The following is an 18,309-nucleotide window of genomic DNA, read 5'->3' on the forward strand; positions in this document are numbered from 1 at the left end:
CTGCTGGGTTGCTCTTGGAGAAGGAGAAAGATAAATTTATCTAACCTCACCATCCCATTAGAAAGGATGCTTCCGGTCTTATATTTGGGGATCTGCAATGTGTTGCAGTAGAAGAGAGTCTTATATGAACCTCTGCTGCTATTTGGGAGGGGCTGGGAATGAAGAATAAAGAGCCTCTTCCTTCTCCTAAGAGATTGCAGAAGCATCAGAAGCAAAAGGCCAATGTCTGTGGCTTCTGTAAGAGGAGCAGCATAGGGAAATTTACAAGATTATAATCCATTTCACTTCACTGACACAGCTCACAAATGGAGAGGAAAAGCATCAGAAAAACTATGTAGAACAGGATAGAGAAAGGGAGGGCAAAGAAGCGGCATTTGTGCGCACGCATCTTCTCCCCCAGCGCACGCATCCACCCTTGTCTTTTCTCTCCCTCATCCTCAACAGCCAGAAATGACAGGAATGGGAAGAAGAGACTTTTCTCCTGATTGTGTACTGAACATAGCACTCCCCCTGTCATCTACTAGCCAAAGCTAATAAAAAAGACTAGAGCTGAGTGGGCAATAGCAGCTTAGATCACTACTTCGGGACTTCTTGGGCACAGCTTGAGTTGGGAGGTGTAATTTTTTTTATTTACTGGGCACTGGCCTGTTAGAGTCTAGTAAAATGTTCAGGTCTTGAAGTTAGCTCTCCAGTGGATGTCTTCCTAAATGACTATGTATAGTCAGTGTCTTGAAGCAGATGTGACTTAATGCTTCAGAAAACACATTAATAAGTAATCATTGCACACATTCCCGCACTTGTTGCAAATTCTTTGCAACTAGTGATCTGACACACACACCCCTTTAAAATAGGTTCACCACAGGTAGTGCCAACAGCGTTAAACTAGCTTTGACTAACTCGTCCCATAGCTTTTTTCATTTGATAATTTATGGCTAAGTGCTGAAAAGATGTTGTCATAAATTTATTTTTAATTTTTGCTTCTGAAGACAAAAGGTGTAGAGATGAAATTGTAGACTTGACCACTGTGAGAATTAATGGTTCTGTTGGGATTTATAAGTGTGCCCATTGTATGGCATGGGCACATTCACAGAGTGGATTAAAAGCATAGGTGCAACTACTGCCTACAACAGCTAATATAATAGGAATATGTCACTACCAGAACTGATGATAAAGAAAAAACTACCCCTTCCCTCTCCTCAAGGAGAAGTCCTGGCTTTGAGTTTCGGTAGACTGGTAAGGGCCAAAAATTCCAGAGTCCAAGACCATCCTCCCTCAGGAAAACACCTGCCTTTGGTCCTCCAAAATTCAAATCTAGTCACGTAAGTTCCTCAGCTGTTGGTGTGTCGCAGCCTGGCCCAGTTCCTCCTTTGTGGATGGACATCAGTCTGTTCTGATTGGACTCAGTTGCTGGATACCATGAGCTTTTAAGCCTCCTGGCTCTGGGTGATAACTGGTCACTGTTCCTAGCTCTGGATCTCTCAAGCACACTTCCAGGTGCAGTCCCCATGTCTGACACCCTTCTTGTGCAGTGGGACTCTACAATCTGGCCTCCTTAGACCCCCATCCCTCTTGGGCCCCCAGTTACTTGTATATGATCCTTTAGAGTTTCCCCTTACTGTGGGTGCTCTGATCTTCTAAATTAATCCCTTCAGCAACCATGTGGCAGGCAAGCAAGGAATACAGGCTTAGCAAAGGAATTTTTTAGTCACAGGTACTTTAGTGTTAAACAGCACTGGAGAGGTGCAGATCTTTGGAAAATATCACAGTCCTGAATGTGCCCTCTTGTGCCTCATCTCACCCTCCTACGAGTTCTGGGTTTGGTCAGTGTCCATAAGCTCAGGGATTCTCAGACTTCATTGCACTGTGACCTCCTCCTGACAACAAAAATTACTACACGACCCCAGGAGAGGGGGCGGAGCCTGAGCCTGCCTGAATCAAACTGAAACCCCAGGGCTTCAGGCCGCTGCCCGAGGCTGAAGCCAAAGCCTGAGACCCGCCGCCTGGGGCTGAAGCCGAAGCCCTTGGGCTTCAGCCCCGGCTAGTGGGGCTGAGGTTTCGGCCCCAGCAAGTCTAACACCAGCCCTGGCAACTCCATTAAAATGGGGTCACGATCCACTATGGGGTCGTGACCCACAGTTTGAGAACTGCTGGGCTAGGGAGACTTTCCTGACTTCCCTCTCCTTTCCCTGGCCGTCTGGCATGAGGTCATGGATGGTCTGTCCTCACAGACCATTAGCCCTTAAATATAGTTTCTGACTCCTCTAGGGAATGTGCCCAGGCTCAAGAACTCCAGCCCCTTCCCCAGACTAGAGTTCTATGTAGAGACTTGACTGTTTTTGTGGACAGGCTAGTAGTGGAGGGATGAGAGCTGTTGACTCTAGTTTGCTCTGTGCTTCTCTCACGTAGTAATTCAACTAAATATCAAACCCCTACTACAAAATGGAGGCACTAATCCAAAGTGGAGGTTGCAATACAGTGTCGCCCCTGAAAAAAAACGGTGGTTACAACACATGATTGAGTTCATAATTTGACACAGACATACCCCAGTCTATCATACTGGGGCTCATAGAAAGAGACATAGTCTGCTAGTTAGTCAGGGCCCATGCCATAATAGGATGTTAGAGATTATAGCTAACACTTTGCACACCTATAACTTACTCTTCTAAACCAAGGTTGGAAAGGAATTTTCCCTCAACTCAGATTGGCAGTGACCTTGGGTTTTTTCATCTTCCTGTGCATCATGGGGCACACATCATTCTTTAAGATCATCTGTCTATATCTCTATTAATCAACTCCTGCCATTGCAGGGTCCTCAGGCATTGGTTCACCTCAGTCCCTTTTGCTCTCAGCCTGTGGCACACAATAGCTTAGTCTCCTGAGGGCAGTTCTGTTTTGGTCTAATTCTAGGTCTTGGCTTGGTATGTGGGGGTGGTTGGGTGGTGGTCAGTGGCAAGTGATATTCCGGAAGTCTGGATGATCTGGTGGTCCCTTCTCACCTTACACTCTGATTCTAGTAGAGCAACTGTGATGTTGCCATGTGCTACAGCTTGCCAGTCATCAGACAGAGACTTGTGAAATTAATTGAATTTTTTTCTGGCTTTGTACAAACTGTCTTTAACCGGGGGAGGAGCTCATTTTGACAAATCATAAGACTTCTCACTATATTTTTCCTTCACTGACGCCATCATCTTGTCACCAAACACAGCATATCCCTTGATAGCCATAAGTAGATCCCCTCTCTAGATATTTCCATGCAGGCAAGCAGAGAGGTAATTGGTTCATTTGGCTACATCTCTTTTCCAGAGGTTCAGTGACATCCCACAAGTGTTTGCATTAAGCATCCTTAACTTCATTCCTTGGGAGAAATATAGGGTGTGGCCAATGGTGTTTCAATAAATGAGAGGCAGCAAATATATAAGAAACTTGGCCACTGAGTGTTTAAATTTGCAACATATGCGTGATTGCATTTCTCAACTGGCTGCAACATATTCTCTCTAAAAAGAAAAGGAGTACTTGTGGCACCTTAGAGACTAACCAATTTATTTGAGCATAAGCTTTCGTGAGCTACAGCTCACTTCATCGGACGTCGGATGAAGTGAGCTGTAGCTCACGAAAGCTTACGCTCAAATAAATTGGTTAGTCTCTAAGGTGCCACAAGTACTCCTTTTCTTTTTGCGAATACAGACTAACACGGCTGTTACTCTGAAATTTTCATTTAGGTGCTTGTTTGGGAAGGAGTGTAATCTAAAATGAAAAAGGCCAGTCTTTTGCCTGAATAAACGTGTCCTTGTGTGTGTGTTTGGGGGTGGGGGGGGAGTTATGCCAGTATAGTGTTGACTGCTAAAACTTCCCCATGTAGACAAGGCTCTAGGCTCTATAGGGTATATCTACACTGCAGTTTAACAGCCACAGCTGAATCATGTCAGCTGACTTGGGCTGCGGGGTTGTAAAATTGAGTTGGAGATGTTCAGTCTCAGGGACCCTCCCCCCTCATGGCATACAAGAGTTCAGGCTCCAGCCTGAGCATCTACACAACAATTTTATAGTCCCGGAGCCCAAGCCAGCTGACATGGGCGAGTGGCAAGTATTTCTATTACAGTGTAGTCATATCCATAGAGGCCTGTTGCCTGGTCTAGATCATGTTATCCAACATGTTAAAGAGACACTGTAAGTGAATACCTCTCAATTCACCATAGGTAGATTAGAGGTACAGTAGAACCTCCGAGTTATGAACATCCGAGTTACGAACTGATCAGTCAACCACACACCTCATTTGGAACCGGAAATACGCAATCGGCAGCAGCAGAGACACACAAAAAAGCAAATACAGTACAACACTGTGTTAAACATAGTCTACTAAAAAATAAAGGGAAACAGTATTTTTCTTCTGCATAGTAAAGTTTCAAAGCTGTATTAAGTCAATGTTCAGTTGTAAACTTTTGAAAACAACAGTGTTCAGAATTATGAACATTTCAGAGTGACGAACAGCCTCCATTGCCGAGGTATTTGTAATTTTGAGGTTCTGCTGTTACAAAATCAGAAAATAGATGACATGGGTCCAAGGGACTCTCTTTGGTCATCTGTTCAAGCAGGAGGTGTCCTGAGCTGCTTCCCATAAACTTTTGTTGTTGTTATTATTTGACTGTTTACATGGTATGGAATGAGAGCAATGCAGTAAACAGTGAGTTATATCTCATCGAACAATGCCATCAAATGAAAATCTATATATTTCTCCTAACACTCTTACTTTTGAAAGTTAAAATATTTAGCTACTGGATCATGACTTGTTCAGGCCAGTTGCAGTGCAGCAAAATAAAATAAGCTGCATCTAGCACTTCTTGCATAGCCCAAAAAGAGTGACACAGCAGGGAACAACACAATAGCCAGGGGAGTGCGGGGCAGAAGAGATATTTCATGTATTAGGAGATTTATGTTAGTATTTTCTGTATTGCTAATAACCATAATATCTAAGTGTTGATGTGAGAAATCTAGGGCTCTTCTTTGGTTAAAGCACAATACAGGATAGGCCTCTTTGCATATGCTTTATAACTGAAGTTACAAAATTATGGGCAACATTTTTCCTTCTCAGAGCTTTCCCCATTATGATGATAGAAATGTTTTAACTGAACACTATATGAACCGTTCTGCCTCTGCTAAAGAAGTGCATTGTAGAAATGTCATTATGCAGCTCTTTTAATATGCCTCCTGAATTTAGTTCACGTTTGCAGTAGCAGTAATTTTGCTAAAATGGGTTTAGTGGAGTTATGGTTATATGAAAAATCATGCTCGGAACAATAGTCTGAAAGAAGTTTACAACTGTGGAATTTAAAAAAACACAACATTCTGTTTGCATGTTAACAGAGTGCCGTTATATATGACCATGTATATGATACCTTGTTGGAAAAGCATCAACAATGTGAGGAAAGGTTTCTTGAGGCTGCTGTCGTGATGGTTCAGTGGCTTTTAATGGGGTATATGCCACTTCCCTCTGGAAAATGTTTGTTTTTCCTGCAGGAGAGGGTAGCACCTGTGCTACTGCTCTGATGAACGGTCCTTTCCTCAGTGGTGCTGGTAGGAGCATAGTGAAATTAGGGCAGACCTAGCTGGAACTGTATTGCTTGGCCGGACTGTAGGGAAAGAGCTTTATATAGGTACACCAAAGGCACAATCATTTTGCCTTTCATCAACTTTTCATAAGTAGCAGAAGATTTACACCTGTTCTGTTTCAACACCATGCTTTTCCCATGGCCCAACAGGAGCAGCAGGATCGAGGCCTGTGTATCACTGCAGTTCTGTTGCTGGGAAAGTGCTTCGCGCACAAGCAGCAATGCGTATATATTCTTTGGGGAAGAGGGAGGAAAGTGAGGAGGTAGTAAATGGACTAGGCACACAGAAAGAAAGCAGCAGAGGACTGGCCTGCTTGGCTCTTATCAGCTTGCTCTTTGTGAGGAGGAGCAGGGAAGCAGTACACTTTACTTCTTTGGTAAGGCTGAGCTTTTCTTTGCTAGGTTTCAGAGTAGCAGCTGTGTTAGTCTGTATCCGCAAAAAGAAAAGGAGTACTGTACTTGTGGCACCTTAGAGACTAAAGAAAAGGAGTACTTGTGGCACCTTAGAGACTAACCAGTTTATTTGAGCATGAGCTTTCGTGAGCTACAGCTCACTTCATCGGATGCATCCGATGAAGTGAGCTGTAGCTCACGAAAGCTCATGCTCAAATAAACTGGTTAGTCTCTAAGGTGCCACAAGTACTCCTTTTCTTTTTTCTTTTTACGAATACAGACTAACACGGCTGTTACTCTGAAACCTTAGAGACTAACAAATTTATTTGAGCATAAGCTTTCTTGAGCTACAGCTCACTTCATTGTAACTACCCTGAGTTGAATGAAGGTGCAGTATAAATAGTTTCCAGAGGGTGCCATATCCATCCCTCCACAACCAGAGAAGTGCTTTGTTGTGTGACTTTTGCAAAGGGAGTGAATGGGAAAGGAAGGTGGGGAGATTGTGGAAGCCTCCGGGAAAGAAAGAGGTTGAAACAGTGAGTGGGGTTAGGATGGTAGGTGATGGTAAATGTGGATCTCACACAATAATTCTGGCGTTAAATATGTGGTACGTTCTCACATTCTGTGGTGATGGGCTGCAGTATAAAGCTCAAAATTAGATTAGGTTATACTTCTCTGTACTAATAATTGGTACTGTAGTGTGTCAGCTTGAATCAATTCAAAAATTCCATTTTAAAATCCCATATGTGTTAAAGCCCTCTTCAAATATATACTGAAAACTGAAAAAATTCTTTAATAATATTTTTATGACTTTTCACTGCTTTCTGTTGTTGGTTATAAGGATCTTTTCTTCAGGGGAGAACCTGCTATACAAGGGAAAGCAAGTAAACTGATTATACACGAAGCACTCTTAAGCACAAAGCGAGCAAATTGAAAAATGAGGAAAAACTAAATTTTGTTAACTATTTAAATAATTGTAGGTGGTGTTTGTAGCTATTTTGGGTGCAAAACTTTCAGATAAACAAGCTTTCCAAATCGACAATGCTCCTATTTAGTAACTGCTTCCCATATGCCAGTGTAATCCAATTACTTTTCAGGTTAAAATCTGTCAATTATTTGTTACTTTCTTTGGTAATATTGTTGTTCCAGTCACTGCACTCAGTGTGGCTATAGGCTAGCTGTCCAGCCAAAGAGACCCTATATGAGTGATTATTTTTTAGATATAGCAGGCTTCTTAATTACTTAATGAAATTTCTGTAAAATATTTTTCATAACAGGGCAGCCAAAAACACTGCAAACTACAGTGCTTCTTCAAAAACTGTAAAGGCTGCATACTATGCAGATTTTCTGGGCCAAACTGGCCTTTTCTCCGTCTAAGATCACCATATAATATTTATTTTGACCTTTTACCACCCTTTGATATCAGTAGTCTTTTGATCATATGGTCCCATGAGCTGAGTAAAAATTACAAAAGTTAGAAGAAGTCAGTGACCCTTCGCTGTTTATTTAGGTTCCATATATGGCCAACTTTAGACTAGAGACTTTGTACTTGTAGGGAGAATGCTTTCACTTAGTTGCACCTTTCATGCAAGGATTTTGAACCAGTTCCCAAAATGAAGTTTCACAACATACCTGAGCTAAATTAGTATTGTACCTAATTTTCAGATGAGGAAATGGAGGCAGTGAAGTGATTGCCCAAAATCACACAGCAAATCTTTGTCAGAGCGATGCATAGAATTTGGGTATCCTGACTCCCAGTCCCCTGTTTTAACTCCTAGTCCTGTCTTGTTACCGTTGCACCATTAATAGAAATATTGCTGAAAAAAATCATCACACATTTATAACACTTCATCAGAAATGCTAATGGTACTCTTTGCTTTGCAGTAAAACTGAATTTTTTTTCATTTTGTGTTTAGCTGCTTTTCCTCATCGATTGAATCTATTTTACCTGGCCAATGATGTCATACAGAACTGTAAAAGAAAAAACGCAATTGTATTTCGGGATACATTTGCAGAAGTGCTTCCTGAAGCAGCTGCATTAGTTAAGTAAGTGATATGTTGTTTGTTTGTTTGTGGATTAATAGCTCAAAAATGTGAATTTACTTGTGTTTGCCCTGACAGATCAAGCTATATAGAAGTGTTAGAAATATTTCAAAGGTGTCTTCTTATTTACTCAATAAATTGTCCCATTTTTTAAGATTATTAATGCACACATCGGTGCATTCACATTTGCAAAAAACAGAATCTCTTGCATTAGAACATTGTTTTTATTGATTAAAAAAATCATCTGCTGGAGGGGATATAAACACAGCTATGCCAATTGAGGATCTTGATGTGGGACGGGAATAGAAGGGAGTGTATATTTGGCTTTATGGAAGTTCTTAAACTGTATGAAACTTTTTTTAATGATATGAAGTGTCTGACTGGTGAAGTGAAACATGAAGAAATTATCTGTAAAGCACCTAATATTCTGTATGCACTATGTAAATAAGGTATAATTTGAGGGCTTTGATTTGTCTGTCAAGGTTACTTTTTTATGCTCCCTTCTCTGTTTCAAAGACCGTGCTTTCGAAAAAAAACTAAAAATGTTGTGAAGGAAGACTGAGAGGATTTGTTTTGCTAAAGTCATATTAATTACAACACTTTCTCTTATTTTGCCTTCTGTCTCCTTGATTTCTGTGCTTTCATCCTGCTCTTCACCTTATTTTCACATTTTTTATCTTAACCTATATATGCTGCTGTACTTAAAGTGTTCTTAAGGGTTTAAAAGTCTTTCATAGAAATGTAGGCCTGGAAGGGACCTCAAGAGGTCAATTTAGTCTACCCCCTCATGTTGAAACAGGATCATGGATACCTAGACCATCAGTGACAGATGTTTGCTTAATCTGTTCTGAAAAACCTCCAGTGCGGGCAATTCCAAAACTAGAACCCTGCAAGTCTGTGGTTATCCACTTTATATCCATGGACCATTTTTGCAGATTGAATGCGGATACAAATTTTGTATCTGTGCAGGGCTCTATCCATAACCTCCCTATTCCAGTATTTAACTATCCTTACAGTTGGAAAGATTTTTTCTAAATCTTCATTGCTGGAGATGAAGTGCATTGCTGCTTGTCTTACCATCAATGGACATGGGAACAATTGATCACTATCCTCTTCATAATAGCTCTTAACATATTTGACAATTATTATCACGTGGTGTGTGTCTCCCCCCGTCTTCCCCCTCCGGTCTTCTTTCCTCAAGACTAAGGGCTTGGCTACACTTGTGAGTTACAGCTCAATAAAGGAGCCCCAGGAACACTAGCTCACTCCCTGTCCACACTGGCAAGGCACGTAGAACGCTCTGACTCAAAGGCTGCAGCGCCGCTGATACTCCACCTCGGCGAGTGGAATAACGTTTGCTGCGCCCCCCGCTGGAGTGCTGCGGCGCCAGTGTGGACAAGGTGTCACATTACTGCACTCTGATCAGCCTCCGGAAACGTCCCATAATCCCCTTAAGTCAAGTGGCCAGCTTTCTCATTGTTTTGAACTCGCTGTAGGAATGCAGATATGCCGTTTGAAAGCTCCGTTTCTGGCAGCCGGCTGCTTATCTGCTCCGAGACAAAGCAACCATTTAGTGTGGAATGCCATGTGAGAGAGAGAGGCAGGCGCCGGGGAGTTGTTTTAACTTTTATTGGAGAGTTTCCATCTTGCTTTTAACTACATCTTTTCATTAGTGTTTTATTTAATGGTACTCTGTCTCTGTGAAGAAGCAAAGAAATGCTGTCTTCATTTTTACACATGTGGAAAGTAGTAAAGTGAGCTTAAGTGACTCGAATGCCAAGATCATACCAGATGTCTGTTGTAGAGGCAAGAATAAAACTTGACCTCTGTGCCTTAACCACAAGACTATCTTTTCTCCAGAGTGCGTTTCAGTTATGTTACAAACTCAAATGCTACGGTTTAAAAAACATGACAAAGCTTTTGAGGATATATTTGTGGTGCATTCACTTTGGGGAATGTGTTTTTTAATCCACTTTTTTAATATTATAGCAGAGCAATAGCTTTCTACTTAGACGGACTATCCTAAATGTTCTAAAAGCCATATGCTGACTTGAATTATCTTGAAATTTGTTCTGCCTCAGGAGTGTGTGTGTTAGTGATTCAAATTTGAGGTAATTCAAGCAAGGGGTTTCCAAGATACCACCCCCCACCCCCAAAATAGCATTTTACAAAATCATCTCGTTCAAACTTTTTTTTTGTGTGCACGCACACCTTTGGTGCACGCTATGGCTCTAATCTCCTCCAAACTGATCTCAGTTGCTCAGGATTTATATCAGCTTGTGCATGGCTCCCACTATCCCTTAGAAATATTGAAACAGTTATTCAGGGTTAAGTTAGATACCCCAGGTCAGCACATGCCTAAAAGAGTGAAATGAGTATGTTTAGCAAGATTAGGGGACTGTTGAAGAAAAAGGGTTTCCAGGTAGTCTGTTGTAAAAGTAACTGGGTGACATGCTGTGGTCACTGAACCTGAGCTGTACCCATACCATGAGTATGAATTCTACCCTGGGCAGTTTTCAGAGTGTGTCTTACACACATTCTTTGCTCTCTGCCTGCATTCTGCAGGGGCAACTTTTTGCACATTTTGTCTTGAGACCAAAGATTCTGGTTTGAGTGATCTTTTAAAGTGCCCTGATATCTCATTTGGCAAGGAAATTAGCATTAAATAGAGGGAAGATAGACTCTAGAAAGCATTGAGGATGTGATCTTGTTTCCTGAACAATGGGACTGCATGAGATCAAAGGAGAGCTAGTTGCTGCGTCATTTGGTCAAGGGGTTCCTGAAACATAGCCCCTCCAGCATGGGCTGCTAGGGAATATGGGGGGGAGTCAGATTAATGTTGCGAGGGGGTTAGAGCAGTGCAAGGGGTGTGGGGATTGTGTGTGCAAGGAGAGGATGGGGGGAACTAGGGGATGAAGATGGGACATTTGGAGCTGTGGCAAGGGGAGGAGGATAAATGGGAGTGGGGGGGGCTGAGAGAGGGGCAACATGGGGGTGTATCACTGCAGAAGTCGGGACTGTCAGCCCCACATTTTCCCCATCCCATTTGAAGCTACCCTGCCCCCCAGGCTGGTTTGAGTCTTGGTGGGAGATTCATAGCCCTCTCTCTCTGTGGCAGGGGGCTGGAGAGGGATGTGCCTCAAACAAAAGTGGGGGATGGGGCAGCAGGGACCCCCAGCCCTCGGGAGGGTAGGCCCCCCCATTTGCGTGAGCAAGGATCTCAGGAGGGTCCTGCTTCCTGGGGAGGTCTGAGCCTATCTCCCTGCCCCAAGGTAAGCTGGGATCTGGGGAGGGGGGTCCTTGCCTCCCTGTGTGTGGATCTGGGATCGGGGGACCCTGCCTTATATGAGAGTCAATTTATCCAGAGCCCTGCCTCTCTTGGCAAGCTCTTAAGCGCTCTTCCTGCCCCCTGTGTGAGAGCCTGGATACTACATATACAAGGGAGAGGGGATAAGAACATCCACTGAGATGAATGGGATAACTCTCACTTCTCTGAGCTATTGTTTCAAGCTGTATTCGCCTCCATGGGGTGTTCCCAGTCATCTGAGGACACCTCACTGAGATGAATGGGCCACTTCAAATGTCTCTGTTGCTTCTATGCTGCAGACGGATGTGCCGAGCCTGTGCTTGATACCCTTGTCCCAGATTTGGCATGAGGACTCTGCATCTTCGTTTTCCTGCCCCTAGATTATACTCTTACTCCTCACAGCCACACCACCTTCTGCAACTCCTCCATGCTTACACAGGGGCATGGAGTGACAAGGAAGATGGTGGAGCTGGTGCTGGGGAGCTGAAAGTTGTGTGTTTGAGGGAGAGGGTTCAGAGCAGCAGGGTATGGGGGTCATCAGAGCTTGTAGTTGTGATGATGGGAATGTTGGAGCAGTGGTGGGGGGAGTCGGAACAATTTGGAAGGAATATGGATGATCAGAACAATGAGGGATTGTGTGTGTGTGCGGGGGGAGTTGTGTGTGTTGGAATAGTACTTGAAAGAATGTGTGAAAAAGAAGGAATCAGAGCTGTGCTGGGGAGGTTTCATCTTTGTCCCTCACAAATTCCCACATCCAGATCTCTTTTTGTCTTCCCCCCGCTTCAAAAAGTGTCCCCACATACTACATGCTAGCCACTACACTGTTCCTACATCTCCTCTCCTTGGCCTGTGGGTCCCCTGCTAACACCTGCCTCTCTGTGGGGAGAAGGGCTGAGCAGGGAGAACCAAGCAGTGCTGGATAGACAGAGACGGGAGACAATGCAGGGGCAATAAAGGGACTAACAGGCAGCCAGTGCATTCTGTCAATGGAGTAATCGTTACCAAGGAGCCAGAGGCAGTGGATGGGGAGAGGTGGGCTGTTGTACATGGGGAGGGGGTCGGGAACAGAGATATTATTAAAAAACAAAACCCAAGGAAATATAAAAGGTGCCTCATGTCCTTCCCGAATGTGAAAAGTGGCTAAATTTAAACGTCTGAAAATCAGGAAGTATAAAGTTAAGGTATTCTCCATCCCCTATAATGCAACCTAATTTAGGGTATGTCTGCAGTACAGATGCTGCACTGGTGAAGCAGCGCCGTAGTGGAGACCCTTGCTATAGAAGGGGTTTTTCCATGATTCTAGTTAATCCACCCCCCAAGAGGTGGTAGCTAGATCGATGGAAGAATTCTTCCGTAAATCTAGCAGTGTCTGTACCGGAGCTTAAGTCATCTTAATTATGTGTCTTGGGTGTGTGTGATTTTTTTCACACCCCTGAACAATGTAGCTAGGTCGACCTAAGTTATAGGTGTAGACCAAACCTTAACTCGGGCCGTCTCTGAGCAGTGTCCCAGAATCCCAGTAACAGGAATACTAGCATTCTGCACTCACAGATGCTACCTAATGCTTTGGAGACAGAGCAAATGAGCACTGTATGACAGTATTACAGCTTCTCTTTGCTAAGACAAATCTTGAGTTAGGTCAGGCATAGCAAACAGGAGGCCCTGCATCGGGCCTGCACTTAAACACTGAACCTATTCCACTTCAGACTTACTAAATGTTACTACCCCTTCACCCTTGCCTTGAGGATTCCTTCTGAGACATCTCCTTCGTTTGTCCGTCATTTAGCCATGCAGACCACTGTCATGTCTGCCACCAGACTGGTGACAATCCCATGGCAAGAAGACACTCTTGTGCCGTGCTAAAGACACAGCCTACAAAATTATGTGCAGAAATGAGGCATACTTACTCTCTCAAGGTAACATGCAACTTTCCATGTTGCAGCCACAGCTCTGCCAAACTGCTCCAGCTAACCCCCACTGTTCAATACAGCTACACCTAATAAAGTGGGTGCAGCTGGAGTGCGTGCATATAAATGCTGGAATTCAAATCTGTGGAAAACAAACAATTGCATGTTCTCTTAGTCCTTCCTCATACTGTGGGTTTTTTTGTATATTCATAGATTTTTAAGTCCAAAAGGGACCATTATGTGATTTAATCTGACCTCCTGCGTAACACAGGCTGGAGAATTTCATCTAGTTACTCCTGTATTGAGCTTAATGGCTTGTAATAGATTAAAGCATCTTCCAGTAAGCTATCCAGTCTTGATTTGAAGACATCAAGAGATGGAGAATCCATCACTTCCATTGGTAATTGGATAACCTTTTCATCACTTAATGAAGCATTCCCAGTGGTTATTGCCTGCTCTCTGGGGCAGTTAAGATTGCGTTGCAGGATTAGCATGTACCTTAACTTTATATTTTCTGGGTTTTAGAGGGTTAAGTTTACCAACTTTCCACATTTTGGAAGGATATGAGGCACTAGTGGGTTACTTTAATTCTGTATAAACACTGTTTTTTTGGGCATGTAATTTTAATATTTATGGTTCTTTCTTATGATGAAAATGTATGTATTTACCAGCCCAGGCACAAACTTTACTCTCCCACCTATACCGTGATAATAATTAGTTATATTTTAATCATCTGTCAAAAACGTTATTCACTCCAGGCAATTGAATGAGTAAAACTTTCAACAGACAGATGTACCTGTCTTCGTGGCAGTATAGAATTGTCAGAAATGATGTTTCCTTCCAATAGGACACAAGTTTTATAGACGCAGAGCTTCACTGGGACCCAGTGGGTGAGGTGATATCTTTTACTGCACCAGCTTCTATTGGTGGGAGAGACAAGCTTTCGAGTTACACCGAGCTCTTCAGGTCTGGGAAAGGTACTCCCAATGTCACAGGAAAACACACGGTGGAACAGATTGTTTAACATAAAAGTTAGCACATTGTAAGGGACAATTCAAAGTAGAGGCCTGTTAAAACCCCATAGGCCCATTAACACGCACAGTCAGGATGAAAAAAGATTGTTACAGAGGAATGAATTTAAGCTCCCAGGCGCATCTTTTGAAGTGTGCAGGTTTCCTTTGTGGATGAGGACTGGTAGATCAGATGTAGAGTAGTTGCTTTGTGAAAAGTGATAGTGTTTTTGTCTTTTATCATCTTCCTGTGTGAGTTCATTCGAGAGCGTAATGAATGTCTGGTCACACCCACATAGTTGTTATTGGGGCATGTGTAGGATCCATGGATCTTGAAAGGTGTCCTGTAGGGCGTTCTGATCATTGTAGCAGTGGCATAGTTTATTAATGTCCCTTTCATTTATGCTGTTCCTACAACTCTGTTGGCTCTGAATGTTAGTTTCCTGTGATCAGAAATAGTAAACTAATTTCATATTTCAATAATGCAGTGTTTAACTTCAAAAAGTCAAATTTTACAGCTTTAACGTATGTTGTATAGCAGAAGAGGAATGAAAGAGAAATGAAAATGCAATAAAATAGATGCTGTCTAACTTCTGCATCATTAAATGTCTGTATTAAACACTTTTAGTAATATAGGTAGTATTTATTGGTAGCATAACATAAATTTAAAATTGGCACTTCGCCAGATGGTGCCAGCTTAACCCTATTTATCCTTCAAATTATCTTGTACTCAGTTAAGTGTAGCACCTTTTTGACCTGCTTGTAACAGACATGTCAGTTGCAGAATCTACACGTAACAAAGTAGTTCTTAAAGAGGATGGTTATAAAAATAGTAGCACCATAAGCTATGTTGTGTGTCTTCCGGGTAGAGTGGAAACTATCAGATGGCTAATGGTTAAACGCAGCTTGAGTTTGGGGACAGATCATAGTTAGGCTACTCATTCTCTTATAGTTGAATGTAGCTGGCCACAAGGGGAAGTTGAAACTAACAAAAATATTCATATACATCAACATTAAGGAAAATATTGAACTTGCAGGAACACTAATTACATAAGAAAATGAGGGAGAACATATATGGATATTAATAAAAGATGGGGGGGAACCCATAAAACCATCTATAAAGGCAGTAGCTAAATTAGGGAAATGAATTCACTCTTCACTACTTCCATCCTCTCCCAGTGCTGTATGTCAGGGTAACTTGGTTTGTCCGCTCCTTAATTTACGTATCTTGGAGTATGTCTATACTGCAGTAAAAGACCTGCAGCTGACCTGAGTCAGCTGACTCAAACTTGTGGCAGATTTCAGAGTAACAGCCGTGTTAGTCTGTATTCGCAAAAAGAAAAGGAGTACTTGTGGCACCTTAGAGACTAACCAATTTATTTGAGCATAAGCTTTCGTGAGCTACAGCTCACTTCATCGGATGCATCCGATGCTCAAATAAATTGGTTAGTCTCTAAGGTGCCACAAGTACTCCTTTTCTTCAAACTTGTGGGACTCAGGTTGCTGGTCAAAAAATTGCAGTGTAGATTCTTGGGCTGGAGCCTGGGCTCTCAGACCCCATAATGGGGGAGAGCCTCAGTCCAGGATACAGCCTGAGGCTGAACGTCTACACTGCTGTGTCCCGTGGGCTTGAGTCAGTTGATGTGTGCTCTGAGACTTCATGCTGTGTCTTTTTTATTGCAATGTAGATGTACCCTTGGGGATGTCTACACAGCAAAGAAAAACTTGTGGCTGGCCTATGCCAGCTGATTTGAGCTCTGGGGCTGTTTTACTGGTGTGTAGAGTTCTGGCTCAGGCTGGAGCCGAAGCCTGAGTTTGCTGGCACAGGCTAGCCACGGGTTTTTCTTTGCTGTGTTGACATACTCTTGCAGACCTTTCCTTCATCTCTTGTATTTGTAAGAATGCAGTTCTGTGCCTTTCTAGGTTTGATGAGTGAGATTCAACATATCACTCTACAAAGATTTCTTTAGACTTCCAAGACCCCCAGCATAATCCCATCATAACCTCTCAAACTGTAAACCAGCACTATCTTTCTCAAACTGAGTCTGTTTCCAACCAGCTTCTCCCTGTCAGTTTAATACCCATCAAAAGATACTGAAAATGCATCATCCCATTTCCTGAGAAACTACCCACTATCACTAAGCCCTGGTCTACACTATGAGTTTAGGTTGAATTTAGGAGCATTAGGTCGATTTAACCCTGCCCCCGTCCACACGACCAAGCCTGTTTTGTCAACTTAAAGGGCTCTTAAAATCAATTTCTGTACTCCTCCCTGGTGCGGGATTTAGCACTAAAATCGACCTCACTGGGTCGAATTTGTGGTAGTGTGGATGCAATTCGACGGTATTGGCCTCCGGGAGCTATCCCAGAGTGCTCCATAGTGACTGCTCTGGACAGCACTCTCAACTCAGATGCACTGGCCAGATAGACAGGAAAAGCCACGGGAACATTTGAATTTCATTTCCTGTTTGGCCAGCGTGGCAAGCTGATCAGCACAGGTGACCATGGAGTCCCAGAATCTCAAAAGAGCTCCAGCATGGACCGAACGGGAGGTACTGGATCTGATCGCTGTATGGGGAGAAGAATCCGTGCAGGCAGAACTCCGTTCCAAAAGATGAAATGCCAATATATTTGCCAAAATCTCCAAGGGCATGATGGACAGAGGCTACAACAGGGACACACAGCAGTGCCGCGTGAAAGTTAAGGAGCTGAGGCAAGCCTACCAAAAAACAAAGGATGCAAACGGTCACTCCGGGTCAGAGCCCCATTTATGCCGCTTCTATGAAGAGCTGCATGCAATTCTAGGGGGGGCCCCCTACCACTACTCCTCCACTGTCCGTGGACACCTGCAAGTGGGGAGTCTCACGCAACAGGGATGAGGATTTTGTGGATGAGGAGGAGGAGCATAGCACACAGCAGGCAAGCGGAGAATCCCTTCTCCCTGGCAGCCAGGAACTGTTCATCACCCTGGAGCCAATACCCTCCCAACCCTCCCATGGCTGCCGGACCATGAAGCCAGAGAAGGCACCTCTGGTGAGTGTACCTTTGTAAATATAATACAGGGCTTAAAAGTAAGCATGTTTCATGATTAATTTGCCCTGAAGACTTGGGATGTATTTGCGGCCAGTATAGCTACTGGAAAAGTCTGTTAATGTGTCTGGGGATGGAGCGGAAACCCTCCAGGGATATCTACATGAAGCTCTCTTGGAGGTACTCTAAAAGCCTTTGCCATGCGGTGGGGGGAGGCCCATTCATGCTGAGCTGTTTGCGTTTCACTGAGAGGGATCTTCCCTGATACTAGCCATGCGGATGGGGTATGGGGGGGTGAAGCACATGGGCTATGTAATGTGAATCACTTGATTTAGTGTGAAATAGTCTTCCCTTTCTTCTCTAAAATGTATCTTTTTAAATACTACTCTCCCTTTTTTCCTCCTGCAGCTGCAAATGTTTCTACGCTCCCCCTATCATCTCTGTCCCAGAGGCTAGCGCAGATTAGAAGGCAAAAAAAATGCACTTGCGATGACATGTTCTCAGAGCTCATGCAGTCATCCCGCACTGAAAGAGCTCAGCAGAATGCGTGGAGGCAAACAATGGTAGAGTCCAGGAAAGCGTTAAATGAACATGATGAGAGGAGGGAGGAGCATGCTGAGAGGAGGCAGGATGCAATGCTGAGCCTAATGGGGGAGCAAACTGACATGCTCAGGTGTCTGGTGGAGCTGCAGGAAAGGCAGCAGGAGCATAGACTGCCGCTGCAGCCCCTGTATAACTGCCTGCCCTCCTCCCCAAGTTCCATATCCTCCTCACCCAGATGCCCAAGAACGCGGGGGGCGGGGGGAGAGGCTACAGGCACCCAGCCACTCCACCTCAGAGGATCGCCCAAGCAACAGAAGGCTGGCATTCAATAAGTTTTGAACTGTAATGTGGCCTTGTCCTTCCCTCCGCCCTTCATCCACCACCCCACCCGGTGCTTCCGTCCTCACCCACCCCTCCCAAGCTACCTTGGAAGTTTCCCCCCTGTTTATGTGATAAATTAATAAAGAATG

At 43.6% G+C, this 18,309-nt stretch overlaps 1 protein-coding gene across 2 annotated transcripts in view; it reads left to right on the forward strand.

The window, feature by feature from the left end:
• RPRD2 (regulation of nuclear pre-mRNA domain containing 2) overlaps nucleotides 1-18,309 on the forward strand; it is a 50,089-nt gene that overhangs the window by 10,439 nt on the left and 21,341 nt on the right. For both annotated transcript variants that reach the window (XM_074939051.1, XM_074939052.1), the window contains exon 2: nucleotides 7,916-8,045. In XM_074939051.1, the coding sequence (XP_074795152.1) occupies nucleotides 7,916-8,045 (130 nt within the window). The remainder of the gene's footprint in view (nucleotides 1-7,915; nucleotides 8,046-18,309) is intronic.

The sequence above is a fragment of the Natator depressus genome, chromosome 24 (genome assembly GCF_965152275.1).
Source record: "Natator depressus isolate rNatDep1 chromosome 24, rNatDep2.hap1, whole genome shotgun sequence".
NCBI classification, from domain to species: domain Eukaryota; kingdom Metazoa; phylum Chordata; order Testudines; family Cheloniidae; genus Natator; species Natator depressus.